The 27,163-nt window shown below is 39.0% G+C and overlaps 4 protein-coding genes and 2 long non-coding RNA genes across 9 annotated transcripts; 4 read left to right on the top strand and 2 right to left on the bottom strand.

Annotated features, from left to right (window-relative positions):
- The first annotated feature begins 1,506 nt into the window (after window positions 1-1,506).
- LOC149033925 (uncharacterized) lies at window positions 1,507-3,831 on the top strand. The gene is made up of 2 exons (XR_016183024.1): window positions 1,507-1,745; window positions 2,502-3,831. It is a non-coding gene; the product is annotated as an uncharacterized LOC149033925 (long non-coding RNA).
- Window positions 2,174-6,288, bottom strand: LOC149033924 (uncharacterized). The gene is made up of 6 exons (XM_089194233.1): window positions 6,042-6,288; window positions 5,762-5,872; window positions 4,877-5,023; window positions 4,428-4,538; window positions 3,504-3,660; window positions 2,174-2,745 (listed from the first exon to the last, which is right to left on the bottom strand). The coding sequence occupies exons 1-6, from the start codon at window positions 6,120-6,122 to the stop codon at window positions 2,456-2,458; spliced, it is 897 nt and encodes a 298-aa protein (XP_089050359.1). The 5' UTR covers window positions 6,123-6,288; the 3' UTR covers window positions 2,174-2,455.
- Window positions 6,185-7,852, top strand: LOC149033923 (uncharacterized). Its single transcript, XR_016183026.1, has 2 exons — window positions 6,185-6,321; window positions 7,096-7,852. It is a non-coding gene; the product is annotated as an uncharacterized LOC149033923 (long non-coding RNA).
- Window positions 7,853-11,156: 3,304 nt separating this feature from the next.
- On the bottom strand, window positions 11,157-14,895 carry LOC113664173 (uncharacterized). The gene is made up of 6 exons (XM_089194231.1): window positions 14,768-14,895; window positions 14,014-14,132; window positions 13,737-13,883; window positions 13,222-13,332; window positions 12,135-12,297; window positions 11,157-11,598 (listed from the first exon to the last, which is right to left on the bottom strand). Exons 2-6 carry the CDS (start codon window positions 14,104-14,106, stop codon window positions 11,270-11,272), a joined length of 843 nt encoding a protein of 280 aa, XP_089050357.1. The 5' UTR covers window positions 14,107-14,132; window positions 14,768-14,895; the 3' UTR covers window positions 11,157-11,269.
- Window positions 14,896-17,850: 2,955 nt separating this feature from the next.
- Window positions 17,851-21,546, top strand: LOC113664169 (uncharacterized). Its single transcript, XM_027179761.2, has 6 exons — window positions 17,851-17,901; window positions 18,583-18,700; window positions 18,822-18,968; window positions 19,439-19,549; window positions 19,996-20,158; window positions 20,697-21,546. The coding sequence occupies exons 2-6, from the start codon at window positions 18,608-18,610 to the stop codon at window positions 21,089-21,091; spliced, it is 909 nt and encodes a 302-aa protein (XP_027035562.2). The 5' UTR covers window positions 17,851-17,901; window positions 18,583-18,607; the 3' UTR covers window positions 21,092-21,546.
- Window positions 21,547-21,789: 243 nt separating this feature from the next.
- Window positions 21,790-26,882, top strand: LOC149033922 (uncharacterized). Of its 4 annotated transcripts, none has more exons than XM_089194227.1 (7): window positions 21,790-22,847; window positions 23,259-23,320; window positions 24,198-24,332; window positions 24,457-24,603; window positions 25,343-25,453; window positions 25,676-25,844; window positions 26,407-26,882. In XM_089194227.1, exons 3-7 carry the CDS (start codon window positions 24,231-24,233, stop codon window positions 26,793-26,795), a joined length of 918 nt encoding a protein of 305 aa, XP_089050353.1. In that variant the 5' UTR covers window positions 21,790-22,847; window positions 23,259-23,320; window positions 24,198-24,230; the 3' UTR covers window positions 26,796-26,882. The 4 variants fall into 4 exon arrangements, with proteins under 4 accessions (XP_089050353.1, XP_089050355.1, XP_089050356.1 ...); XM_089194229.1 differs by having other exon boundaries at window positions 22,691-22,847; window positions 23,276-23,320; XM_089194230.1 differs by lacking the exon at window positions 23,259-23,320 and having other exon boundaries at window positions 22,700-22,847.
- Window positions 26,883-27,163: the final 281 nt, after the last annotated feature.

Raw genomic sequence — 27,163 nt, 5'->3', positions numbered from 1 at the left:
ATATTTATTGCTCATCCAAATGCCGCAGATTTCCTCGGTGCTTTTAATTCTGTATAGTTAACAGCGCGGACTTGCGTTTATTAAGAATTAAGAATTCTCTCGAAGATGAACCACGCGCCGGTTTTGTCGATTGAGCAATCTTTTAGACATACACAAGTCAACAAAGTCAAGCGATATGTAATTGTAGAGTTTGGGCTCATTCACGATAAGGTTGTTAAGTTATATGCGAATTAAAGGATCAGTTTAAAACGATGTTCCGTGTGTGAATTGTTTTGCTTAGTGTAGGAATTCCTGCCGAAGGGTTTAATAATCAGTTTGCAACAGCACCATTTCCTTTTCGACCCGAGAGCAACCATTTTAGTTCTCTGTGATCAGCTGACATTGACGAAAAGTGCTCGTCAGTGGCGAGATTTGCTCGTTAAAAGGAGTTTTCCTTCTCGTCAACGAGAACTTCAGTACTTCATATCTTCGCAAAGCCTTGCCACGCATTTTCAAATGCAACAGCAAAATTTTCGAGACTTTTCTCGGGAATCTAAAGCGTTCTTAATGTAAACATTTTCTAGAACTGATATCGACCTATATCTTAAAAAAATAATTGAAAATACTTTACTTGGCAAACCTAAAGATGTCCCAATTAAACGATGTAAACTGAAGCTGTTTTCATACCGAAAATGTGCTTTTCCCCGGGGAATTTTGAGGAAATAGAACTTTGGGAACTGTAGTAGGTGCTGTTCGACCGTAGCAGTTTTCATCGTTAAAAAACGATATGTTACGCGTTGTAAGCTTAATTAATTGTGATATAAAGTAGTTTTTGGTAAAGTTAAATGGAAAATAAAAAGTTTTAACATTAGTAATGTATTGAAAGTCGAATAGCTTCATTTGAATGTAAGCTTATCGTGTAATGAGCGCATTTTTGTGGTCCCTGTTAATTAAGGTTGAAATACGGCGTTAATGTGGCGTTTACAAACGAAAGGCTTTAGAGTCCACAGAGCCACTTTACGACTTCAGCAGTTGAACGCTAAATTCTGTGTTAATGTTAAATCCGCCAAGTTTCTGTAACGTACTTCAACGGACAAAAACGCTTAGATTATCGACCGAAGAACTTGTTGACTTCTCAATTCTTCGCAAATAATGAAGTTGAAGTGCCTTTATGAAATAATATTTCAATGGAAACTGAGTTTCATTTCCTGTTAGAAACATAGATATGCTTTTTAAAACGCTACAAAAGCCGGGAATAACGACGTCATTGCTTTTTAACAAAGGTTTTCGCAGTAAAAGTGAAAATGCGTTTCTAAGCCACGTCATTAGCATTGTATTCTCGCGCCGTCTAATTAAATTTTGTGACGAATGTAAGAGACAGTAATTTAATCCTTTCAGTAATCCCTATCTGTTGAATTATCGCACCTTATAGATACTACTGTGCGTAAATGAGTCAGTAATGACGCAGAGACTTCATTTGAGTACTAAGTGTCTGTAAGAGCATTGTTTGCAAGAATTAACGCTAATTTTCCGCTCTTCATGCCTCGTGTTATTCTAGTTAAAAAAAAACTTATACAACAGAAAAAGTGAGTATAGACCCGAAATTTATATCATCCTGCGCTGGTAACAGAGGAAAGTCCCGTCTGTTAAGCCTTAAAATTCTTTCGGAGTATCTGTAGGAAGGTTGATAAGCTTTAATGGATCCCAGTTTCGAGTCCATTCTCTTATGGACAAGCGTTTGAATCATTCATGAAGACTCTAAGCAGGTGTGTTGGAGCTTGCCTGTCTCGAATACTTGGGTGGGAGTGTTTTAATGGAATTGCTTGGGAAGGCTTTCCAACTGGGTCTTCCCACAACCAGCCCTGGTCACCTTGGGATAATCGGAGGGATGGGGGTTGCCGGCGGTTTCCTGATCCCCCATAAGGCTTTGCAATATTCCTATTATCCCTGTTCTACAGAAATTAACTGGGAGTCGATTTTCCATAGGCCCCTCGTTATACTCTTTTTCTCTGTTGGCGACGACTGATCCCGTTCTATTCCCCCTAAAAGCCACGTGAGCTCCCCTCCGCCCCCCCTCTCCCCACCGAAAAAAAAAAACCTTCCCGGCAATGAATAATCAACGGTCCCTAACAAGATGTTGTCGACATCTTGAAATAGTTTGCATTTATTAGAAATAGACACAGTTACTCTCTCCTTCTCCAAAAAGTTCTATACTTTATTTCTATTAAATATAGCTTATTTTACAAAAAGAAAAGAACCACTTGTTGATACAAACTGGTCAAGATACCTATCGCTCTGATAGTTGTCGCATTGTGTAAGGGAAAGGAACTTTGTCTGTCTTCTAGCGTAGCCATGTGATCATGACGTCAAACATACAAGTGAACGTTCAAATGTTCTCTTTTATGTTTAATTGTATGTTTAAGACTAATTCGTAGAAAATGGTTACTAGTTAGGGAGCTGAAGATAATTTGCTTATTTATTTATGCATGCAAGTGTATTCACAACACACGATTGCATTCCAGATGTGCTGTTCACGGCAATTTAAACTTTGGGGAGCCGCCCTGGGGACTCGTACGTCGATCCAATTATCCGGTCTATCTTCGCCAATATTACTACAAATCACATACTTGTAGCATGTTCTTGTTCGAACTCTGCACCTAAATTTAGGCATATCATTACAGGAGTTGAAGGCATCATCTAGATCCATGCCGCCAGGACAAAGTCTGTTTATTCTTCTGATCCTTCGCTTTTGGATTGTATGGCTTTCTACAACAGCAACAGCAACAGAGAGAGGAACATTAAATCGTTACCCAAGTGATTCTGCATTTTATAATTTGATTTAACAAAGTCAGAAACAATAGCAAAACAACGTAGACTTTCTGAAAGAACTGGACATTCTAAATTGTTAGAGACGGCCGTTGTTTATTGGATGTGAGATTTAGTCTACGTTGCAGACGCTCGGTAAGGATGTAATGGACACGCGTGCAAGAGAGCGGTGGTGTGTCTGTGCGGGTGTGAGTGCGTGTGGTGTGTGCGTGAGTTCCAGCTCGCCCAGACGGATTTATTTTTTAATTCCTTGTGTCCAAATTAAAATCAAACTCTTGCTACGCAGGCTATATAAAATTTAGGCGAAATACAGGCATCTATGGCAGCATCTGGACACAGTTTGTTTACTACTCCGCCTCCTCGATTATATGGCTTTCTGCTACAGCACAGAAATAGGAACAGTTAATCATCTATCAACCGATGCTATAATTTGTAATTTGATTTTACAGAGTTAGAAAAATAGCAAAACAACTTTATTAGACGTTCTGAAAGAACTGACAATTTTGAGCTGTTAATTGACGGGCGTTGCTGATTGGATGTCGAACTCAGGCTACGGAGAGTTGGCAAGAATACAAATAACGCGCACGCGAGAGATCTGTGCGTCCGTTCAGGTGTGTGTGCGTAAATGACCTCGTGAAAACGCTAGGCTATGTGAAGTTTTCTTGACGAAATGTGACTTGATAGTTTTGTTGTCTAACCTTTTGCTACACTTAACGAATCGTGGGTTTTTTTCACATGGTATATGAAGTATTTTGCACAAAATTGCGCCAACTCCTCGCTGAGTGTGGACCGGTCTGTTAGCTGGCCGTCAAGAATCCAAGTGTTATCAACCCGCTTGGTCTCCGTCACAACCATCTGATAGAGTTAAGGATTCAATATTTTGTTAAATCGTTTTCGAATTTGTGTGATAGTATACAAAGAGGGCGAAGTGTGTCAGGACTTCACAAAGTACACTGTTTCAAAATCAGGCCCATGATTTTTACATTCGCGTTAAACTTGCAATTAAATCATGATCCCTTTTTGTTTTTCTCTTCGCATTCTTTTTCACTGGTCGCAAAGAAATCTCAGTCCCAAGCTTATGATGGTTGTTTCAAAACGTACGTTTCTGGGGACTTTCCTTCACCAAATTAAGGTATGAATCAGAACGCTGGGGAATCGCAAAATTTCAAAAACAATATTTATTTTCATAATCGAAACTTTGAATTTCGAGTCAGAATAAAAGAACAAAGAACACGCCCCACTGATTTGTTAAACATTCACTATCATCCTTTCCCAAGCTTACGCCAATAACCTAACTGCATATTCTGGTATTTAGACACACGCACAGGTAATTCACAATCCTTCGATTGACCCGGATCAACGCTCAAAGCATCGGAAAGTATACAGCCATAGTAGTATTTGTCCCATATCAAGTTCTAGTTAATTATTAACTATGTCGAGCTAAATCGCTTATCATGAAAATAACTCGCGCCCTTGCCCGGCCTGTCATCCTGAAGTGTAGTTTGGCCATGAAGGGGGTTTTCCGGGATCAATTGCACCGGTATTATTCAAAATTATTACGACAAATAATGAAACAATTAAATTACGATACGATTTATTGCAAAAGTATCAATTGCTCTCACCCCGCTGGCTTTGTCGAGATCCCTAATCAACTTTTCAGGGGTCGTCTGCTCCTTCACGAGAGGAAACAGATAGCAGGTATTCTCTTCTGGGATTCGCAGCATCGTCAAATTCTGGTGCGATAAATAAAGAGATATAAGGAAAATTATATCAAATACTTATGCAATGGCTAGATATCGCTTTTTTAAGCTACGTTGCATTATTTCACAGTAAAAAAATAAAAAATGGAAAAATGGAAAGATATACAATTACTGAAGAGCTTGTAGCTAGTAAAAACAATTAGCGAGGATGGAAGTCGACCCTTGTCTGTTAACAGTGAGGTTAGAAAGAATTGACCAGCTTCTGGATTTTGCATGAGTGGTGCTAAATTTATGTGTAAAAAGGTAAAAAGAGTCGAGGCTTTACAGTAATAATGAAAGTTGAGTAAGAATTCGTCTACGCTAAAACTCACTTGGTTAAAATCATGTAGGACATCAGAACGATCAACACCAGGATGGGCGGGAACTTCGAACAATGCGGTATTCTTTACTTGATTCACTTCAATTTTCTGAGTGTAATTCTCTCCGGACTCGCTTATGCGAACATTGTAGTCCACTACCTTTAGGTGTAAAATTATCATTAAAATTTTTGACAGCTATATCATGAATGGCACGTTTCGTTCAAAGCAATCGATATCTTGTTCTATACACACACACATATATATATACATATATATATATATATATATATCTTTAATATGTATTTATGTGCAAAAATGTTGCAATTTGAAAATATACACGAAATGCATATACCCTTTGTTTTCTTATCAAAATGAAACACTTTTGATGAGATGAGAGTTCTCATCTGCGACGGACGGACGTTTGGCTCGTTGAAAATTCTGAAGCAAACCCTTAACTGAAAACATTTCTGGATTTGATTAGCACTTTCCTTGATCCGTTAAAGAGACCATTTCGAGAATGGATGATAAATGAGGTTCACTTCTTATTTACACCCAAACATATGTGCCTGAATAAAACAATGTTTTGACATTTTTAGAATATTATTATGAAGAATGAACTTTGCGATGATTACTACAGTAAATTGTTATTTAAGACTCATCGGTTCAATAAAGTGTCAAGTCATTTCCTGATTTCGCTTTGGATGTCTGACTCTGATAAAAGCCACGTGTTGAACTCGAAGATTTTTTAGTGAACTGCACGAGAATCTGCGTCCACTTCGGCGGTCGAAATAGCTACATACTTTTCGAATTTGCTGTGACTCAGAACAACGAACTAACGCTCGAAACGTAAGCTTTTCAGTATTTGCCATGGCGTTTCTTTTTTAATCACATACTCACCCTCTTTTCGGGTCTCAGTCTCTGCCAAGCGGGATTTCCCGAAGTAGAAATTGGCAAGATAATCAAGGCCAAAAGTACTAACGTCACTTGAAGGGAGATCGCCTTCATTTTCTGTCAAAAATAGAGGGGAAAACACAGTGAGGGAAGATTCTTCTTGTTCTCGAGATCGGCACAGAGGGAGGTAAGAGTTGTGGATCAAGCGGTATGAAACTTGCAATAGTTCACTTTTTAAGTCAGCGTTGTGCAACCAAAGCCAAAAAAAGCATGCACGTCTACTTACATTTAACATGGTTGAAGAGAAATGTTTCCTTCGATAAGCTTCTTGTCTTTTGAAACGTCTGCTAACTGCTAGCTGTATCATAGCTGCACTCTTTTATAGCAACTCCTTGGCATAGAGCCCACTTGCGTAATCAACAGCTTCAGCACAACCGGGAACACTGTTCACAAAAACATGTCGCAAATCACACGAGCTGAAATTTTTGTGTTACCCGGAAGCAAACACAAGGAAGTAGTAGCGAGCAGCTCGCACAGATGAACACGTACACTGTGAAACTACAAAGGTAGGGGACGTGAACAGGGAAAAGGAAGTAGGAGACATTCTCAACTGGCTATACATTATATTATCAACCCAGTTTATAAAACCAATTTATCTGGCTGTATATGAGTTCTAAATTCCTGTTTTGGTTCCACTATAACTGTAATCATGCAGTGAGTCAATTTTCTCCGAGAAAGAGCATCACGCGAAATACTAGCTTTTCAAAATTCACTGCTGTGGTCTAAGTGTATTTCTTAGCTTTCATAGCGAGCTTTGCTCAAGAACAAAATTCTCGCCTGGGAAGTGTAAAATATCCATAAGCTTGTCAATGTAAAGCAAGAGGACTCAATTAGCAAGTGAAAGAAAGGTGTTTGGCTTCGAACGTGATGTTAATGAAAGTTGACAATTGAAATGAAATCAGGCGCGAGGATCCGCGCGGCTTGCGCGTTAGCGAGTGCTACGTAAATTTAGGACTCTTTCGAACAATTTTCTCTTTGGAAATAACTCATAATCATAGCATGAATGGCAATTTTCACAATTGCAGAATGATTCAGCGACAGGAACGGCTTAGCTAAGCCCAAATGTGTTATGACACTTGGGGATAGCCTATTTTTACTGCGTGACGTGACTATCAAGTAACAGTTGTTGTATCCGGCATGTTGTGTCCGTGATATACTGCTTTATTGGTTTGTGACACAAGGAGCGATTATCTGTTCTTCCCCGACAATCCCAAAGTTAAATTGTTACAGCAAACAAATATTATATTTTGATACAAGACGTTCTCTTTTTACCATTCTAGATATAGACCACAAGTTCCTGAAACTTTAAAGGGCGTCCTTGTCCAACTGGCCAATTGGCTTAGGTATCAAGAAATCCCTCTTATCGGACATTTGGTCACGTCCTAACTGCCTGAGGAAACCGTCTCCGCAAAGCCGTTTCAGCGCTCAACTTCCAGGAGGCTTTAGGATTTAGCGATTGGTGTATCTACTTTATTTATTTATTTTTTTTGAGGCTTTGTACTGAAGGCCAAAAGCCTCATCGTTTAATAGCGCAGCACGCCTTTTTATGATAACATGAATTTTAAAGTTGGTTCCTCCTCTTTAATTAAGAAGCTTCCCAAACTTATTCAAACAGTGGACTTATAATTTAACTGAAGGTGCTTCAGGATAAAGTGATCTTATTTAAGAATGGAGGTCGATTAGAAACCTTAAGGAACGTTACGATCAATCTTTACTGATTTTGTCGCAAATGGTGGAGGAATCCTAAGCGGAAACTTTAAGGATGCAGGAGGTCGATTGGAAACCCTATAGAAGGTTACGATTAATCTTTATTGATGTTGTCGCAAATGGTGGAGTAATCCTAGGCGGAAACATTCGTGTTACCCGAGAGCAAACACAAGGAAGTAACAACGAGCAGGTCACACAAATGAACACGTACACTGTGAAATTACAAAAGTAAGGAACAAACAAGGAAAAGGAAGTAGTAGACATTCTCAACTGGCTATACATTATGTTGTCAACCAAGTTTATGAAACCAATTTATCTGGCTGTATATGAGTTCTGAATTCCTGTCTTGGCTCCACTATAACTGTAAATCGTGCAGTGAGTCAATTTTCTCCAAGAAAGGGCATCACGCATCACGTTATCTGAGGTCACCAAATAGGCCAATGCCAGTAAGCTATCACTTAACACAGACAAGACGAAAACGTTGATTTCCCTGGGAAACGTCTCAGCTCGTAGATGGACAAAAACATGTTGCTTAACAGCATGAATTCACATAATTATGTCCCAAATACCAAATTGCTAGGTTTAGAACTTGATAGCGAACCGTCTTTCTCTTCTCATGTTGAAAATGTTTGTAAAAACTTTCTCAACGCGTTGGCATTTTAAGAAAAATTAGAGTATAAATTCCGATGAAGCAACAACGTTTATATTATTAGAGCATGATACGATCTGTACTGAATTATGTAGCCGTTGTTTGGACCAATTGCGAAAATGACCTTTTAGCTAAAGTGCTGAAATTACAGAAACGTGCAGCTAGACTTATTATGGACGCTGATTCTAAGGCCTCTTATGTCAGATTATTTCATGATCTAATCTGGTTACCTTTTTACGAGGATGTTAAAATTTCCAAATTTCTAATTGCATTTAAGAGACTACGGGGAGAATTACCTGCGTATATCACTCGCCTTTTAACACGTAATGGTGATCTTCACTCTCGTAACACTAGGTATACAAACTATAACTAAGCACGCTCAAAGTTTAAACGTAAATCAGATGGCGGTAAAACTTTCAATGTTATCACTCGTCAACTATGGAACAGTTTACCTACCACCTTACAACAAAAGACATCAGTAAAAAATTTTAAAAAGGCCTTAAGGCAATTTTTCTCGGAAACCAACAGAGTTTGAACCATCTTGTAGTTTATTAGGTTCCTTTTTATTGTTAGCCCACAGAGCAGGCGTAATTTTGGCGAACGAATGCTGTTATTTCTTAACGAAAATTATGGCCGCCATCTTTGATTTTAATGGCAGCGGAAGGCTGGGGAGAGAAATCAATTTGTACCTAAGGGGGTGGCCAACGGTCAAAACTAAGGAGAAGAATGGGGGTAGGGTAGTGAAGATTTTTTCGCCCTTCCCCCGCCCCCTACCCTCACCGTCCACTTTAACTCCAAATCAAACATGGCCGGTCGGATAAACGATCGCGAGCTTATAACGTTAGCTTGCATTAATTAGACGCGTGCACTGCAGGCTATTTTACAGTTTCCTGACTCTGTCATTTAATCCTGAGATCTACTTTATTTAAGATTTTATCATAAGATTTTTATTTTGTTTAACTGTTCTTCTATTTCTATAATAATGTATTTATTTTTAGTAATTGATATCTATGTTTGTGTTAGTACTATCATATGTAATGTATTAAGGCCGCATGTTTAATTGCCTTTTGGCTATTAAGTGCTACCCTCTTTAAATAAAGAGTTTATCTACTTACTTACTTACTTCAGCTTTTGCGAAGTATCAGCTTTTCAAGATTCACTGCGGTGGTTAACCTGCATTTCTGAGCTTTCGTAATGAGTTAACTTCCTCGCTTACATCGTGCAACAATTTCCGGCTTAAAGGCCTATTTCCAACCTTGATGCAACGTAGTCGTTTGTTTTTGTTTTGAACCACCGCTTTTGTTTAAATAGCGCCTCTGATTGGTCGGTTATTTTTACCTAGTCATGTTGTCTCAAAATAGCTTCTGCGTTTTCTCCGATGAGTTTGGTGAGCTTGTCAAAATAATTCTGTTTAAAACAATACTATACGTTTTAATCCGGTATGGAATCAGATGGATCCATTAATTTAGTAGATTCCGAGGCACTAAACGCTCACGGGTCTGTTGTTGTTGAAGAGGAACACGAAAATCCTTGCGAGCATTCCGAGGAAGGTGAAAATGTTGATCCACCACGTTTTTTATTCATACATCAATATTTTTTTTTATTGAAGTTTGCCATCCTTATTAAATAGGACCGAGGGTCAGTTGAAGTTTCCTGCCCGTAGAGTGGAGCTTGCGCTCAAAAGGGTGGTCAAGGTCGTTGTCCATGCAAAGCAGCAAATAATAATTGTAACGCAAGCTGTCAGTGTCGCTGACATTCCTTCAGTGGCTAAACGTCCGGCAGCCGGACACGGTCTTAAAATAACTAAACGTCCGGCAGTCCGATATTTTTCTGTATTTCTCTTCGAAATCCAAAAAATACTTATACGAAAATGTTCTGCCTTTATTTACCATCCTCAAGCGCTTCCAGGCAGCCAAAAGTTTGAACTTGATGTTTTTCGCTAACCCTGTAGCCAAGCGCGTGACACTTAGAAACTTTTCACTGACATGGCCGGACACGGTCCTAATTACTGGAAAATATTTTATCTTTATTTAGAATCCTCAAGCGCTTCTACAAAGTGAAAAATTCGAACATTGTCCTTTCCGCCGACCCTACACATAGAGTACGTAGAGATCCAAGCGTGACACTTGAAAAATATTTTCTTCGGATTCTACCCGACAAAATTCACAATACTGTAAGAAAACTTTAAAATGACGAACGGTGAATATATTTACCGTAAAACAATTGATTGTATGTCCAGGATGGCTCTTGAGAAAGACGATTTTAGAAGGTTTTCAGTAACCCGAAAAGAATTTCGCGTTACAGTAAGTTGGGTCGCAACGCGCGCTGCATCAAGGGTGAAAATGGGCCTTTAAAAAATAATTTATTTTAGTATGCGGATTTATATGCCACTGTTCGTGTGCCTTATTATATCCGATGAATTTCAGATTAATGGTCTAGAGCGCTTTTCGATTGAGTGTCGCAAAGCCATAGCAAAAAACCAAAGGGAAATTCTAAAGAGCCAATGAGAGGTCAAAGGGAAACAAGCAAACTGCATTTAAGGCGGGAAAACGCGGGTGACCAAGGGATGATTGGTTTCAGTTTTGTATTCTGGTTGAGAGTTGACCAATCACTGACCGAAATAAAGTAAACCGACCTGGAGGTTTCATTATTTACGAAAATAATGAAGATACTTTTCTTGGCAAAATTCTTGGCTCAGAGTGGATGTCAAAAATGAGCCATTATTCAGGAAGAAGAATATCAAAAGAATATACCAAAGAAGAAGAAGAAGAGAACTGTCTGAGAATTTAAGAACCTGTCTAAAATCGATCACAAGCGTCTAAAATCGGACACTACTGCCCGAAATCGGAGACTTGCCGGGTAGACAGAAGAAGCCCTCTGGAACGGAGGTTAGGGGGTATAATTAACATCTTTGGGATATCACATAGTAAGGTGCGGGCCATCCAAAGGTGGACAGACTACGGTGGAAAGAAGATGGAAAAACAATGAAGAAACTAGATATTTTTAATCAATTGAGGCCAGATATTTGAAATAATAGCATCGCTTGTTTTGTTCTGTATCTCTAGAAAGCTAAATTGGCCAAATATTTAAAGATGCCTCTACAAAACTTCTGAGCCCATGTTTTCCACCGTTCCTGTGGTTGGTTCATCAATATCATTACAAACGTATCTGCAACATTCGACAATATTTCTAGTGTCGTGATCATTCCAGCAGCCGCCGTATGAGAACCAAAATGGCAACGAACGCCGGCGTCTCCAAAAGTCGTTGCATCTGGAAATCTCGAAACACATGAGGGTTTGGTCGCATTCTATTTTGGGCTCGGAACATACTTGCAGGGCGCTATTCAAGTCCAATCCTCCTGGGCACAGTTTCGTATCATTCAGACCACTCTTAGACTGACGTCTCACCCTATTTGGCGATGTTCCGCCTGAGGAAAAAAAGCATACGACCAGGATCAGGATCTGATCAACTGCCCATCTACCCCTTCCCTAACCCAGTAACAGTCAACTGAGAGCATGTTAGGGTTAATTTGGGTTTTGGGGAGGGGTAGGTACGCATAAAGATGCTGTGATCTGTCAGGTTGACCCATCACTGTCTATGCAGTAATATTTACAGTTGACTGTCGAAAGTAATTCGGAACAGCGCTTTTCATGATTAATTTTTTTAACTAGATGGAGTAAAAAGGCAATTTTAGCAAAGCTCTTCCTCGGTTTCATGACTTTCCAAGCTTTCGATTATTTTTTTTGGAAAAGTAAACACTTACTTTGTGTTTTTATTTGTGCTTCGTAAAAAGGGGTTCGACAAATGCCTTAAATTATTGCGTTAAAATTTCTAACAGACCTGATTGATGTTTTTCTTTATTCTCATTACTTGTTTGCTTGATAATGTTTTTGATTTTGTAAGGAGAGTTCCGTCTTGATCACTCATGAGAGTTTAAGTGTTACAGACTCATTGATGTCTCACCTTCAGTTTGTTCTTCGGCCACGTGTTCCCGTTCCTCAGTCACGTGGTATATAGTGTACTGAGCGCAAAAGTCGTTCAGCTCTTCACCAAGCCATGACCGATCAGTAACTTCTCCATCCAAAACCCACCTGCTGTACACGCGTCTTGTCTCTGTAATATTCATCTGGTTGAATAAATTGACAACGAATCACTTAGACGTAAATTGACAAATATTACACTACAAAACAGTACATTTCATTTTCTGTTTCAAGTCAATGCGCAGAATGCATGGATTCTCGGCTGGTCTTCATCTCTGGTGAAGACGGAGCTAAATCATCTTGCCTCAGAAGATGCATGTTATTCACCTTCCAAAATTGACGCGTATTTCTGAGCCCACGGACTAAGGAACCAGTCATTATTTATAGACTGGGTGTGTGTGTGTGTGGGTGGGGGGGGGGGGGGGATCTATGGGGGGATCAAATGATTTTCAGTGGAAACAGAGGAGGGCCAGTCGTCTCATACAGAGTTTAAACGGGGGGGGGGGGGGACGGTAGAATATTGACTGCCAATGAAGGATGTTCGTTAGAATACTACAGAACCTCATGGGGGGATCGGGTAAACTTAATTTTGATACGACCAAAATCCTCCGAACCCTCTTCCCCCTTCGGCGATAAATAATCAGTGGGCCCTTATCTTATGTCACCCTAATCTCATGTCACAAGTGAAAAGGCATTCGAGGAGCAAAATTAGCCTAAGCTTATCCCTACAAATTTTTTATATTTCCTACCCTCTGAAAACCGTGTGATACCCCCAAAATTCTACAGCCCATACTCCTTTAAATTTAAACACTTCCCTTTTTAAGTGTCAAGAGGAATATTTAACACTCGTATTATATTTTGATTTCTGAGGAAATAATGTTATCTACGCGTCAGCAAGTTTTGAATGAGGAGTTTAAGAACAAGGGAGAAATATTTGAAAGAGAAGAGTTCTCGCGCTTACAACTCAGATCTTCAAGGCCTATTTTTGCTCCCAAGTGATCAGCGCGATCTTGTTTCGCTGATAAGTATTTACCTATCCATCAGTTGGAGGATATCATGTTTTTACACACCTTCTGAGCCCTCTTATGGTCTCTTATCAGCTTCTCTGGCCTCGATTGACGTTTCACGAGAGGAAACAGGTAACAGATCTTGCTTTTCGGGAAGCGCAGCATGGTCAAATTCTGCGGAGACAAACAAGAAGAGGTCACTGTGAAAAAAATGTGAAAGAATTAAGAATAATGATTGCTGGTTTGCTGGAAAACTCAATAGAGGAATGAGAGACGAGTTTAGAAAACAACAAAGTGCCAGGGATGAAACGAGAAAATATTATGATTACTAGAAGTATAAGACAAAATTAATTGTTACGAAGTATAATACTTCTCTGAAAGAACCGAGTGCGTGGGAGGCTGGAAAAAGGCGAGACTTTAGTAAATTGATGTCTAACTGCGTCACCATTGAAATTATGTTAAGTATGAGTTCCTTTATATTGTTTGCGCTGTAATTGTGCCAATGGATACTCTATCAAATCTTTACTTTTCTGATAAGGTAAAGGGTTTTACATTGATAAATAGGCAGGATAACTTACGTTTTTGAAATCGTGCAACACATCGCTGCGATCCACACCAGGATGAGTAGGAACTTGAAACAATTCTGTTTGTTTTTCAAGATCCACCTCGATTTTCTCAGTGTAGCCAATTCCACCCTCGATGATGTCGAGATTAAAATCCACGACCTTGTTGGATCAAAATTACACTTTAGTCTGTGACAGTTGTGAAATCTTTTGAATGATTGGGGGACAACACGAGCCGGACGGCTGAGAATTTAATTAAGCGTGCAACAGGAAAGTTTGATCGATAACGTACTTGTTTCTTCATTCGTCGCTCAATATTAGTAGGGCTAGCAGATGACAAACCTAGGACAACAAATACGATCAGGAATGAAAACAGATACGCCATCACTGGAACAGAAGATGCAGAAGTTCCTGTTAGGAGAAAAATGCGGGATTTGATGATAAGACTCACACAGACCTAGAAAGCAATTAGTAGCAACTGTGCACTTTTTGATTCCAACATTTTCACCCGTGCGAGTAATCGTATATTAAATTCTCCGTAAAGTTTTGTACACTACTGAGACAGACAGACAATGAGAAAAGAGAATTTTCATCAACTTAAAACTCGTTTCGATGGAACAAGGACTGACCGACAATGTGAAGTAAATTGCTTTTATATCTGAGGAGGTTTCGTTTAAAAATTTTTGAGTTAATTGAGAGGAACCAAGTTTACACAAGAGCTCCTACGAATGGCTAAACGAAAGGTTAAAAAAAGTCACCATTCTTGAGTCGCTCAACTACAAACACATTCGAAGGAGCTTAAAAAGCAGATCAAAGAGCAGAGAATTTTACATTGTTGCAAACTGATCGATTGAAATGTGGCAATTTGAATGAGTTTTGGAATGATTTATCGCAACGAATCAATTAAGTTCCAAAATTAAGGGGAGAAATAGCATTCTGAGGCTTAAATTATTTCGAACATTTTCCCCTGCGAATGAAGTTTGAATTTCATTTATGAATTCAAATTTGCGAATGAATTGCAAACTGCAAACTACAATAGAACTTACCGCCAAAATGCGCCCGACTGAATTTTGATCACTCGACAAACAGGATGGTTGGAAAGCAGAGAACAGCAACGGCACTTTTTATGGCACCGCTAGATGGTTTATCCGCCTGCGTCTGCAGTTTGTGTAATGAAATAACATGCAACGGATATCCTCTGAAAGAAGGCGCCACATGTCTGTGCTACCACGTTATTGTTCAAATAAAACGAGGGCAGATGGAACTGAAGGAGTGTCAGTCACATGCATTTAATACCAAAACCACTAGACGTTATCCTCCTACAGTTATGCACATTTCCTGTGATGGAAGAGACAAAATCTTTTGCATAATTGGGGCGCTTAGGTTTATGACGATTTTCCTGTTGACTGCAATGAAGTCAGCCCATGTGTTTCCTGGTAATCTCCCTGAATTTGTTTTTTTTTGCTCTGGTTGTTGTTTTCGTTGCCAACTCTGATTCACCTTGAGTGACCTTCTAAACAAAACCAGGTTTCATGATCTTATTAATTTCAAGAAGTGATTTATGTCCACTTGGCAGCTGAATCACGTACGCTGACTGGCGAGGGTTACAGGAAGTCACAATATGTATGCTTTTATGTGGACTTTTGTGTTCCTGCAGAACTTTTCTTTTCCGTTCTCTTCCTGTTAACTCGACGTTAAAGTCATTTCTTAAAATTCTCAGCGCGAGTTCAAATCGTCTAGGATCCCTTTGTGCTTCATGGTAGGATGGAGCCATCGTGTCTGCGGCACTCGAATTTTTTCATTTTTTTTTTATTTTTTTCGATATCAAATCAATAAAAGGTTGTCTTTGTGCCAAGCTTTGCCAACGTAGGCCATAGTCACGCTAACAGGAGTCATTTTATAATCCATTTTGAAAGGATTCAACCATAAACTTTGCGATCTTACTTATATACTGGGTGTAGACCATCTTCGTACACTAAATAATCGCGAAGAAGTGAACAAAAGGTCTATCAGCAAACTCATGCCAAGAAGTCTTAGGTAAAATAATGATTTCACCAATTACAATCCAATTTGAGGTCTTCAAAAATGATTCTCTAGCCGGCTTTGATTTGTAAAGCGAGATTGACGTGAATACTCGGCACAGTTCTAAAAACTGGTCTAAATGATAATACACTGATCTAATTTTAATCAGTGGTGTCCGATTTTAGACATTAGACATTCAGTGGTGTCCGATTTTTTAGACATTAGACATTACGATAGGATTCAATACACTAATGACCGATTTTTATACACGAATGTCTGATTTTAGACACTGTAGTCCGATATTAGACACAATTGTCTGAATTGGACCCGAGTGTCCGTTTTTAAACACAAGTGACTAATTTTGAATGTTAGTGTCGGTATTCGGACAGTACTGCATGTCCAATTTTAAACTCAAATGTCCGATTTTGAACGTTAAGTCCAAAATTGGACACTATTGTCAAAAATCGGACATTTGTGTCCAAAATCAGACACTTGTGTCTTAAAACGGACACTACTGTCCAAAATCGGACACACGTATCCAAAATCAGACTCTTGTGTCCAAATCAGACTCTTCTGTTTAAAATCAGACACTATGGTCCAAAATCGGACAGTATTGCCTTGCCAAACAATGACTCTTTCTCAGATGTCAAACATCCTTTGCCAACGTACAGGAAGCTGTTGAATTAACTTGCAGTTGCCAAAAGCCTTGAGCCATGAGACTTACCGCTTCAACCATTTATCAGAAGGTTTTTTTAAACTCCTACCACTAAAAATCTCGCCTCGCAAATCACCCCCTAAAAGTCAAAGCTGAAGAATTATTTATGATAAAGATATCAAATTCTATCAAAATTTATAAAATCATCCTCTACCCTGAGAAAAATTTGCGAGACCTTTTATTTCTTCTCGGTTATTTGGTATACGAAGTTGTTAAACACTGTTTTTAGTTAACTCGATTAACTCGGAAGAGACTCTTCAATTTCGTTTTCCGTATTAATTCGTCAGAGTATACTTAAATAACTTGTTAACATCTTTCAGATTATATCATGAGACGAGATAAAGCCTACTTATCAGGGGATGGAATTACCACTGGGAGGGGCAAGGACACTGAGATTTCTCTTTCATTAACCGGCTGTGTTGAAAATGCAGCGCATGCTGCTGTAAAGAAAGAGTATGAAGTACTCCTGTTTGGGTATACAGTAGAACAGTAAACGTTTACGTCTAAGGAGAGAAGTATTTTCAAGAGAGCCGATCTAAGTGTTTTTTTTTTTTTTAACGGTTTATAAAATTACTCCTTTATGACGTGAGTTGTGACCTCTTGGCTCATAGACAACTTTTTTTAAAGTACATATATATAGATATATATAAATGTGAAAAGAGAAACTTGACGACAAGAAGATTTTTGTTCGACTTCTGCAGACACAATGGAACCATGTCATATTCAGGGGATACCAGAGAATTTGAGCTCGCACTAAGAAATCTGTTTCTAGTTAATGACTTAACTTCGAGTTAACCAGTAGTTATACTTAAAAAAGGAACGGAAAAGAAAGGTTTTGCTGTGATACGCAACTCCACATGTTTTTATATTGTGACCTCCCGCGACCTTCAGACAACGTACATGATTCAGTTGCCAAGAGAGCATAATTCACTCGTTACGCCCTGAAATTAAGAAGATAATGGCTTCTGGTTTTTTTTTAGAAGGTCGCTTGATGTGAACCAAAATTTTCTGAGAAAACAGCAACAAATACAGGAAGCAGACTACTGGGAAACGCATGCGATTGAACAGTATAATGATGTCATAGGCCTGAGCTTTTCAAATAATTGAAAAGATGCGTTCCTCTCCATCACATGAAACGTGCTTAAATTTAAAGGGATGAAACTTAGTAACTACTGTATTCATTACATTTAAATCACAATCGCTTAATATTCTGACCTCGTTGTAACTGAACAACAACAGGATGTCACAGATCTAGACATGCGTTTTTCATCATGGGTTCTCCTTTCTTAAGATATCAGTTTTGTTTTTTCATTTTTTATTTTTGAACCGCAAACGGAAGCGGTAAATCATGTGACGGATCTACAAAAAGCTTTGCAGTATAAATTGAACTTCACTCTCCAACCATCCTGTTCGTCGAGCGAACAAAAGTTTCGATGTTGAGAGGTAAGCTTTCATTTTCACTGATATATTGTGCAACTCATCTGCAAATTTGAATTCGTATTTGAAGTTAAGTTTCATGCGATATCACCGAGAGAAATTTTTCAATGTTTTATGTAATTTTAGCCTCAGAATGTTATTATCCTCCCAATTTGGAAACTCAATTGATTCTCAGCTCTTTCATCTGCTTTTTATGTTCCTTTAAAAGTGTTTGAAGTCGACCAGCTCAAAAATCGTCACTTTTCCAAACAAACTTGGCAAGCTCTGAGTAAGAACTCTTGAGATATAAATGGTTTACTCTTTTTCTTAAAAGATTTTTCACCAAAACTTCCCAGATTCGAAAAAGAGGCTTTCTGCCTTTGATAATTAGTCATAAAAATTTGGTTCTATATCTAAACAACTCATGCACTCTAGGTTGATGTAACTACTTTATTATCGAGACCTTTCTGTATAACAGTGTGTCAATACTTTGCGGATAATTTATTCTAAGATTACTTGTAGAAATGATAATGCTGAAATTAAACCCTGCGCAGTTGCCACAAGAAAATGTTTCTTAAGCCTTATCGAGTCTTATACATTGACTGAATGGCGAATTTTCTCCTGACAGGATTATAGTCTGCATCTTTTGTTCAGATATTGCGTGTTTATTTGACCTCTGACCAAATGCCGCTTTCTTTCTCCTAACAGGAACTTCTGCATCTCCTATTCAAATATGGCGTGTTTATTTTCTTTCCTGATCGTACTCGTTATCCTAAGTTTATCATCTGCTAGCCCTACTAATGATGGACGACGGATGAAGAAACAAGTACGTTTTTGAGATGAGTTAATTGTTAAACCTTTAACCGAATTCTTAGCTGTCAACTCTGTCGTTTCACCCAGTAATTTCAAAGACTTGCAAGACTGAATTGCTATTTTAATCCAAAAAGGTCGTGGATTTTGATATCGACATCAGCGAGGGTGGAACTGGCTACACTGAAAAGATCGAGGTGGACCTTGAAAAACAAACGGAATTGTTTCAAGTACCTACTCATCCTGGTGTGGATCGCAGTGATGTGCTACATGATTTCAAAAACGTAGGTAATCCCACTTACGTATTGATATCTAATCCTTCACTTTATCACATTAAAAGGGGGAGATTTTTTAAAGAAGTCATTTGCAGATTCATAGCGCAAACGATCGACGCAGAAAGGAAGTCATAGTTGGCACAAGTAAAATAGCGAAGTTGCAGTTAGAAATAAAATTACTGCAGCATGACGCTTTGTTCGAACATGGCACATGTGGTCTCTCACAGATTGATGGAGGTTGAGCGATTGAGTCGAAATAACTTCAAGAAAATACAATTACGTGAAAGTCACATTCTTCCACAATATTACGTTTTTGTCTCATATTTCCATCAATCATGACATTTTCCTGTTTCAGCCCTGACACGTATGTTGTTTTCCAAACCTGAATCACACTCCTCCACCATTTTCCAACCATCAATCCTCTTCCTTATTTCTTTCACTCATTTTTCTGTGGTTATCATTTCTGTTTATTCTGTTAGGATTTGACAATGTTACGCTTTCCGGAAAGCAAGATCTGTTACCTGTTTCCTCTCGTAAAACGGCAGTCGAGGCCAGAGAAGCTAATGAGAGATCACATGACGGCCCAGAAGGTGAGAAAGAACACGTCATTTTCCAAATAGGAAAAAAACTTATCAAGAATTTCCCTCATCACTTAGGCGCAAAAATTGGCCCTGAAGATCTCAGAATTAAGCGCTTGATCCCTTTTCTTTCCAAGATTTCTCCCTTGTCCCTTAAAAGACGACTGATCCTCACTCCGTTCCCTCTTCCCCTCACACTCTCCCCGAAGTGATAAATAAGGACTGGTTCCTTAGCCCGCGGGCTCAGAAATAAGCGACATTTTTTGGAAGGTGAATAACAGGTAACACGCATCTTATGAGACAAGACAATGTAGCTCCGTCTACATCAGAGACACAGGCTGGCCGAGAATCCATGCATTCTGCGCATTGATTTGAAATAGAAAATGAAATATACCGTTTCGTAGTAAAATATTTATCAATTTACGTCTAAGTGAATCGTTGTCTATGTATTCAATCAGATGAATATTACAGAGACAAGACGCGTGTACAGCAGGTGGGTTTTGGATGGAGAAGTTACTGATCGATCGTGGCTTGGTGAAGAAGTGAACGGCTTTTGCACTCAGTACACGATATACCACGTGACTGAGGAACGGGAACACGATACCGAAGAACAAACTGAAAGTGAGACATCAATGAGTCTTAAACCTTTAAACTCCCATAAGTGATCAAGACGGAATTTCTCTTTACAAAATCAAAAACAATATCAAGTAGACAAGTAATGAGAATCAAGAAAAATATCAATCAGGGAATTGATCCAATATCAAATTCTCCAAACTAACATCAAAAGAATTTTATGGTACACAGGAAAGAGAATTACCCATGAGATCTTGGGGTTTAAAGGTTTATAATATTCCCAGAAATAAGTCAGTCCTGGTTCCCTAATTCTAAAGCGCACAAGAATGTTTTTTTTTTCAAAGAAACCTTAATTAAAGGCTTGAAAAGTGCTAAAACTGATTTTCAAGTTACTCCAACGAGTCAATAAAAAAAACCAAACAAACAAAAACATAAACAAAACAATGTTGCGTCTCACCATTTTGAATTTCTTCGACAATCAATTGAAAATTGAAAAGGTAATTTCGCATAAATAATGATGGGTTAACTTGACAGATTATATCTTCTATGTCAAATACGTATTTTTTTTCTTCTTCTTCTCCTTCAGGCGGAACATCGCCAGATAGGGTAAAACGTCAGTCTGTGAGTGCTTTGGATGATACAAAACTGTGCCGCGGGGGAATGGACCTGAATACCTCCCTTCAAGTATGTGCCAAGTCCAAAATGAAATGCAGAGAAACCTTAGGGTGTTTCCAGAATGAGAAATGTCGCGAGGCGAAGAAACGCGAACGGCGATTCTTCGGTTTTCTTGGTCATTACGGTCGTTACGGTCGTTACGGTCGTTACGGTCGTTACGGTCCACGCTGTTGGAATGAACACGACACCAGACGAATTAAATGTTGCGAATACATTTGTGAGAAGATTGACAGACCAACAACACCAACCGTAGAAACAGAGGAAAACACAGAATCACTCGCAGAAGTGTTGCTGAGCCGTCTTTGAATATTCGGCCAGTAGCTATGTATTGAAAGGTTTACGAAAATCATGATGCCTTGAAAGTCTTAAAATTGGTTATTTTGCCGAGATGGCATTTAGCCTTCAAACAAACTTGATAGTCATTTTTTTCCCCAAAGATACAGTGAAAACCAGGTAATCGGATAATTTTGAACACCTAGCTATAAATAATCAGAAAAGCTTAGTTTCTTTGCTTTTCCTGTTTAGTTTCTTTGCTTCCTGACTTCTCGAGGTGACTTCGCTTGTAACTGAATTCACCCCTACGAGATAAAGAAAATATCAATCACTCGCGTGATATTTTCTCTCCGAGTATAAAACTTAGTATCTAGAATTTTATAGTGGAGAGAAAGAGCTTTTATGCTTTTGTTTCCTACTGTGTTCAAATTCAATTACAGTTTGCTGGTCGCCTGTTGTTTTAATAAAAGGTTTTTTCAAACGATAAATGACGATTTTCTCCCATGACCGTTACCAAAGTGAACATTCTCCTGACCCCCACCGCCAGCGTTCTTGACTACTGACTTATGACATGATGATTGTCGTGATGCTTTTGAAGTCTCTGCAGCTGTTCCTTGGCATATCATGCCAACCCAAGCTCAAACTTTTTTTTTTGCGGGGGTGGAGTGGAAGGGCTGCGCAACAACCCGCAGAGGGCAGATGAGGAGAGTCATTCTCGCACTCTACAAAGGCCTTAAATCTATTTTGTTGCGCCAATTGATAGAGAAGCATACAATTTAGATATTTCCGTCAACAAAACTCCATGTATCCTTTTAAACTTGCAAACAAATAATTTTGTCAGTGTACAGCCTTCGCCTACACTCATCCCAGATATTTTCGGCAACGGTTTTCAAAGTATGTAAGCTTCTAACCGCTCACCTACGGTGGAATCGTGATTTAGTTCAAGAGCCTTGCCTGTTAGCTTGATCCCGAAGACGTCCGTCTAGACAGATTTTGCAAACTTGATTATCAAGTTCAACATTTTGTTCTAATCTCACTGGGATATCAATATTGCTGATAAACACTCTAAGCCATTGCCTGCGAACGCAGACGTTTTTCCGGCCATGTTGTTTCTCTTCGCCAGAAAAGTAATGTCTGCCAACTCGAGCGGTAAAACGATTTCTGAGTCGTAACTTTCTACTCGGAACTAACTTGTGAGGTTCGTGCGTTTGCACACGTTTTCATCCTGCTGAAACATCGTTCAGATGCCAGTTTTTTTTTATTGCAAGGTCAGCGACTTGCTGTGGAAATGATTTAAGACTCATCTGGTTTTCAGCCCGATAAGCTGCACGGAACAGGAAGACGCCTAAAATGTCTCAGTTTTTACGACTTCCGGAATATTTTTAAATTCCGAAGGAAAACAACGTGCAAAACGGCGAAATGTCCTGCTAGAGGTTCTCATTTAAAAACGAGAGTTATTTTGATGTATTTTCAATGTATGTCGTGAGAGTGAGTGCGTACGCTGACCTTGATTTCATAGCATGTTTAGTTTGTCTTGCAATAATTTGGCCGGATGTCGACCACGTATTGACCTTTACTCAATCGTTTTCTTAACAATCGAAATCACAATAACCGCTTCATTTTACGTGTTCCGGGAAATTCGAGAAAGCACGTTATGTAAATACCCATCTGATGATCGTTTATACTTTATGTGAGCATAATCCCGGTTCATTTTCCTGTTTTTAACGTTGCTTTCATTCCCAGGAAGGTGGTATCGTTTCGGATAGTCCACATCAGACTTTCTCATCTGGTAACTATTATGCGATTTTCTTTTTTTTATCAAACCCATCTCAGTCATATTTTCAACACTCGTCAATGTAATTTAGACAAATCAAACTTTCTAATGTGTTTAACATTTCATTTGCTTGCTATTCGCTGAGATTTTTTCACACTTTCTTATGTTGATTGAGTAATTGTTTACCATCGAAAACAGTGTTAGACTCCATTAATTAAAGAAAATGCACAAAGCTTATTAAGGTTTGGATAAAAACTACTTAAACATTTGATGAACCGCAAATCGGATCAGAGTGTCTAAAAAAATGAGGAAAAAAAGAACAATGATTTCCATCTCAATGAACAACAGGAAACTCCTCCTCTGTCTTATCGATTTGAAAGAATTAATACCAAGGTTATCATGTTAACTTCTCTGGTATAAATACAGCTTGTACTTATACGTAGCAAAGAGCCGAGCAGGATTCCGGAGTAGTCTTTCTTCTACCGAAGGTAAATTAAGTGTTATTGTTAAAATGTTATCTATACAGTTCATCTTGCTAAATTGGGGAAAACGTAAGTTTTTAATTATTGTATCTGAGTGATAAAATTTGCCTTCCTTTTCGTCACGGAATAAACTTAATTGCAAATTTCCTTGCTTGAATTCGCTTGGCTTATCAATCTATTCATTTATTTTTTGCTCATTCTGGCCGCTTTTCGAGGTAAGGACTAACATTAAACAACATGATGATTTAAATCTCATCAGCTAATCTATTTGTTAAAGTGGTGGTATGCTGGAGCCCAAGGAAATAAAACGAGAGCTTAGACTCCTTTCCATTGCATTCTGAGTGCTGTTATTTAAAATGATGTTAGTAACACCAAATAACGGCTCTCAACAAGTTCAATTTCAAATAGCTGAAATGGGACCTGAACAAGGTTTTAGTCTCGAGGAATTTCTTAGCCTGCATTCCTTACCAACATCTCTTATCTTAGAAATCCTTCACGAAAGAAATCCATCTGGCTTGTGGGAAGTGCGTTAGAAAGAAGATATTCTTTTCACAGAAGTCAGACTTCATACACTAAAATTTTTTCCCACGGCTCAAAATTTTGACCTTCTAGTACATGCTGTGATTTCTAGCACGAAAACAAAAATTGGTTTACGAAGTTTTATTTTTCCTTGTCTTGAAGTGGAAGTTCCGTTTACATTTCACCACCAATCTCCGCATTCATATATTAAAGTAAACACATGCTTGTTGTTCAAATGCCCTTTTTTAGTCAGTCTTAAATTAGTGATCGTCTTTCCCTGGCTCAGTCAATTGTATCACGCTTCGCTCAGGCTTGAAATCTCCTCTCAAACTCCTGTCTTGTGACGCTTTTTTTTACTCGTCAGGGAATTCTTCCGCCCGCCACTCACTCTGAGAAAATGGCAATGTTCCGTTTCCTCATCTTGGCTTTGCTGATGAGCGCGACCTTCGGTAACCCTGTTCGCAAAAGCTACAGGCATTTTTACTTCTCTCGTAAACAGGTAAGTTTTGGAAGTGTACATCTCTCCATTTTGCTTGCTTTCATAAAGCGTTTTTCGAAAAATATTCCGACTTAGCCCTATAATAATCCATTACTGTCTGCTATCAACTGATTTACTTCTCAAGGTCGTCGAATTTACAGTTGATGTCATCGAGGCTGGAAAAGAATACAAAGAGAAGATCGAAGTGGACGAAAAGAAGCAAACAGAATTGTTTCAAGTTCCTGCTCATCCTGGTGTGGATCGCAGTGATGTGTTGCACGATTTCAAAAACGTAAGTTATCCCTCTCACTTATTGATGTCTAACCCTTCACTTCATCAAATTAAAAGGGGGAGATTTTTTAAATAATTAATCTGCAGATTCATAGCGCAAATGATCGACGCAGAAAGGAAGTCATAGTTGGCACAAGTCAAATGGAGAAGTCGCAGTTAGAAATAAAATTATTGTAGCATGGCGCCTTGTTCGAACATGGCACATGGAGTTTAACAGACTGATTAGGGTTGAGCGATTGAGTCGAAACAATTCAGTTGTCTCTAACAGAGTTTAAAGCCAAGACTATGGAGAATAGACTGCGGGAGCAGATAAATTTGAAATCCCACGCCTCCGTCAAAAAAATACTAAACGGCCCCTAAGTTATTTCTCATGCTTGTGAAAAATTTCGTTACCTATCTGTTACATTTTGCAATTCACTTTTTACATAAGATCAGAACTCAAACTCGGGCGAGCCGGGGTCATGGCTTCCAAAATCGGTGGAGCAGTAGTCACAAAACACCTACAAGAATATTCGGTGACTTCTAAAACAATAGAGTGTTCTTTGCGCAATAGTCACGAGTATGTCAGCATAGATATTATTTCATACTCCTCTACACTCACAACAAGGGAAGGAAACATAAAAAAGGCGCGCTAAGAAGGAAGGGGAATCCAATTCATCCTCGTCACCAGTCCCTCCGCAGAATGTAACCCATACAGACCGACGATGAATTTAACTTTCACAATTTGTATATATTTTCAGAGTTTAACCCTGCTACGATTCCCGGAAACCAAGATTTGTTACCTGCTTCCTCTCGTTAAACAGCAGTCGCGGCCAAAGAAGCTAGTGAGAGATCTAAAGAGGGCAAAGAAGGTCAGATTACTTTTTGATAACGTGAAAATTTTTCTTTCTACGCACAAGTAGGATGAAAGAAAGGCTTATTCCATTCCTTGTTTTGAACTACGTCGTTAAAAAAAATTTTCATCGAGCGAAAAAAAGTATTATGATGTTATTTCGAAGCAACGGAGGATCCAGCGCAGTCCATAATTTATCTCCAGCTCGCACGCATTCGTTTTTCTTCTATTCTACCATCAGACGATTATTACAGAGACCAGCCGGAAAGACAGCACGTGGATTCTTGACGGGGAGGTAACTGATCGCTCAGCTCTGGGTGAAGAGGCAGAGAGTTTTTGCGCTAAGTATAAGATGTACAAGGTGAAAGAAATGCAGGAATCCATGAAGGTGACGGAAATGAGAACGAAGGGTAAGAAAATCGTTGTATGGGGTCGTTTGATAACCAAGCAAAACAACGAGACTGAAAGTGAGGATGCCCCCACGTTCTAGATGGAAGTAAGAGACGGTTGCGTCCTTTTCAACGTGCCCCTTTCGTTCAGCCCCTAGCACTTTTTCGTTCCCGTAAATTGTAGCGTCCCCTCATCCTTCTCGTCTATAATCTAAACTTAACATTAGCCTCATCCGTCCAATCTGGCTTTACTTTGTACCAACCGTTAAGTACTGATCCGCGACATGTCCGCGTGGGAAACAAATTTTTCATAAAATTTATTAATATCTAACAGAGATTTGGAACCATTTTTACTTCAAACCCAAAAGGATAAAAATTAATAAGATATCTCTTTATCAGTTCTTCTAATCATCAAATAGACTCCAAGCCGTAAATCTTCCATTCACAACAAATACAATATATCAAATACATATTATTGTGCAAACAGGTAAAAGATGGACAACCGAAGAGGAATTCTTAACCTTATTTGCCGTTCGCGTAAGCTCTTTAATGATCTCTTTCACGAAATACTTAAATTTTACAGAACGAGGACGTCGAATTCGACGACGAAGTGAACCTTTAAACGGCATAAAGTTATGTCCTGGGGCCAGGGATTTCTACACAATGTCCAAAATATGTTCGGAACCTACGCCGAAGTGTTCACGAAAGTATGGTTGTTTCCGTTATGTCAAATGCGATGATGACACCGATCGTGGTTGCAAGAACGTGCACCATTCCAGTGTTTTCCTATCATGCTGCGCATATACTTGTAATGACAACGGCGGATCAGGAAGCGAAGTATTGGATGACGAGGCTACAGATACCTCAGGGAACGGACCCGGGGGGGAGGTAGACGACGAAGAAGCTGAACCTGGGAACCCTGACGGGCGGTCAAGCGGATCAGGCTCGTTTGCATATCTGCGAAGGTTGTGATCACTTTGTTTTGAAACCAAAGTTCATTACATGTGTAACTTTTAGTCAAGCCTAAATTTCGTAATGAATAAATGACATGCTAAGGAATAGATGTCTGTCCTCTTAACCCTTTAGGAGTGACTAGCATCTAATTTCTCCATGCAATATCACCCCTGAATCAAACATGAAAGTCATAAGAAAAGAGATGATCACCAACTAAACAAACCCTCGATTGTAAGAATTATCTTTGTCAGCAACTTAGTCAATGTGCAGAGAACAGTTTGGAGAACATGAATACTGATGTTGTAAAGGGTTAATCACGCGAGACTCCTTCCAGCGCCAAAAGTATCAAATATGCGCCTTCCTTTCAAGCAGTTCCCTCTTCCTCC

The sequence above is a fragment of the Pocillopora damicornis genome, chromosome 14 (assembly GCF_964200805.1).
Source record: "Pocillopora damicornis chromosome 14, jaPocDami1.2, whole genome shotgun sequence".
NCBI lineage: Eukaryota > Metazoa > Cnidaria > Anthozoa > Scleractinia > Pocilloporidae > Pocillopora > Pocillopora damicornis.
Note: the sequence above shows the minus strand (reverse complement) of the source record. Positions and strands in the feature narration are given on the sequence as shown.

Coding starts and splice junctions, on each gene's coding strand:
- LOC113664169 (XM_027179761.2), top strand. CDS start 18,608: ATGGCGTGTTTATTTTCTTTCCTGATCGTACTCGTTATCCTAAGTTTA. Junction 18,701..18,821: donor GACGACGGATGAAGAAACAA/GTACGTTTTTGA, acceptor TAATCCAAAAAG/GTCGTGGATTTTGATATCGA. Junction 19,550..19,995: donor ATCACATGACGGCCCAGAAG/GTGAGAAAGAAC, acceptor GTATTCAATCAG/ATGAATATTACAGAGACAAG.
- LOC149033922 (XM_089194227.1), top strand. CDS start 24,231: ATGGCAATGTTCCGTTTCCTCATCTTGGCTTTGCTGATGAGCGCGACC. Junction 24,333..24,456: donor TTTACTTCTCTCGTAAACAG/GTAAGTTTTGGA, acceptor TTACTTCTCAAG/GTCGTCGAATTTACAGTTGA. Junction 24,604..25,342: donor TGTTGCACGATTTCAAAAAC/GTAAGTTATCCC, acceptor ATATATTTTCAG/AGTTTAACCCTGCTACGATT.
- LOC113664173 (XM_089194231.1), bottom strand. CDS start 14,106: ATGGCGTATCTGTTTTCATTCCTGATCGTATTTGTTGTCCTAGGTTTG. Junction 13,333..13,736: donor TGTTGCACGATTTCAAAAAC/GTAAGTTATCCT, acceptor TTGTCTCCGCAG/AATTTGACCATGCTGCGCTT. Junction 12,298..13,221: donor ACCATAAGAGGGCTCAGAAG/GTGTGTAAAAAC, acceptor TTATTCAACCAG/ATGAATATTACAGAGACAAG.
- LOC149033924 (XM_089194233.1), bottom strand. CDS start 6,122: ATGATACAGCTAGCAGTTAGCAGACGTTTCAAAAGACAAGAAGCTTAT. Junction 5,024..5,761: donor GACTGAGACCCGAAAAGAGG/GTGAGTATGTGA, acceptor TTACACCTAAAG/GTAGTGGACTACAATGTTCG. Junction 4,539..4,876: donor TCCTACATGATTTTAACCAA/GTGAGTTTTAGC, acceptor TTATCGCACCAG/AATTTGACGATGCTGCGAAT.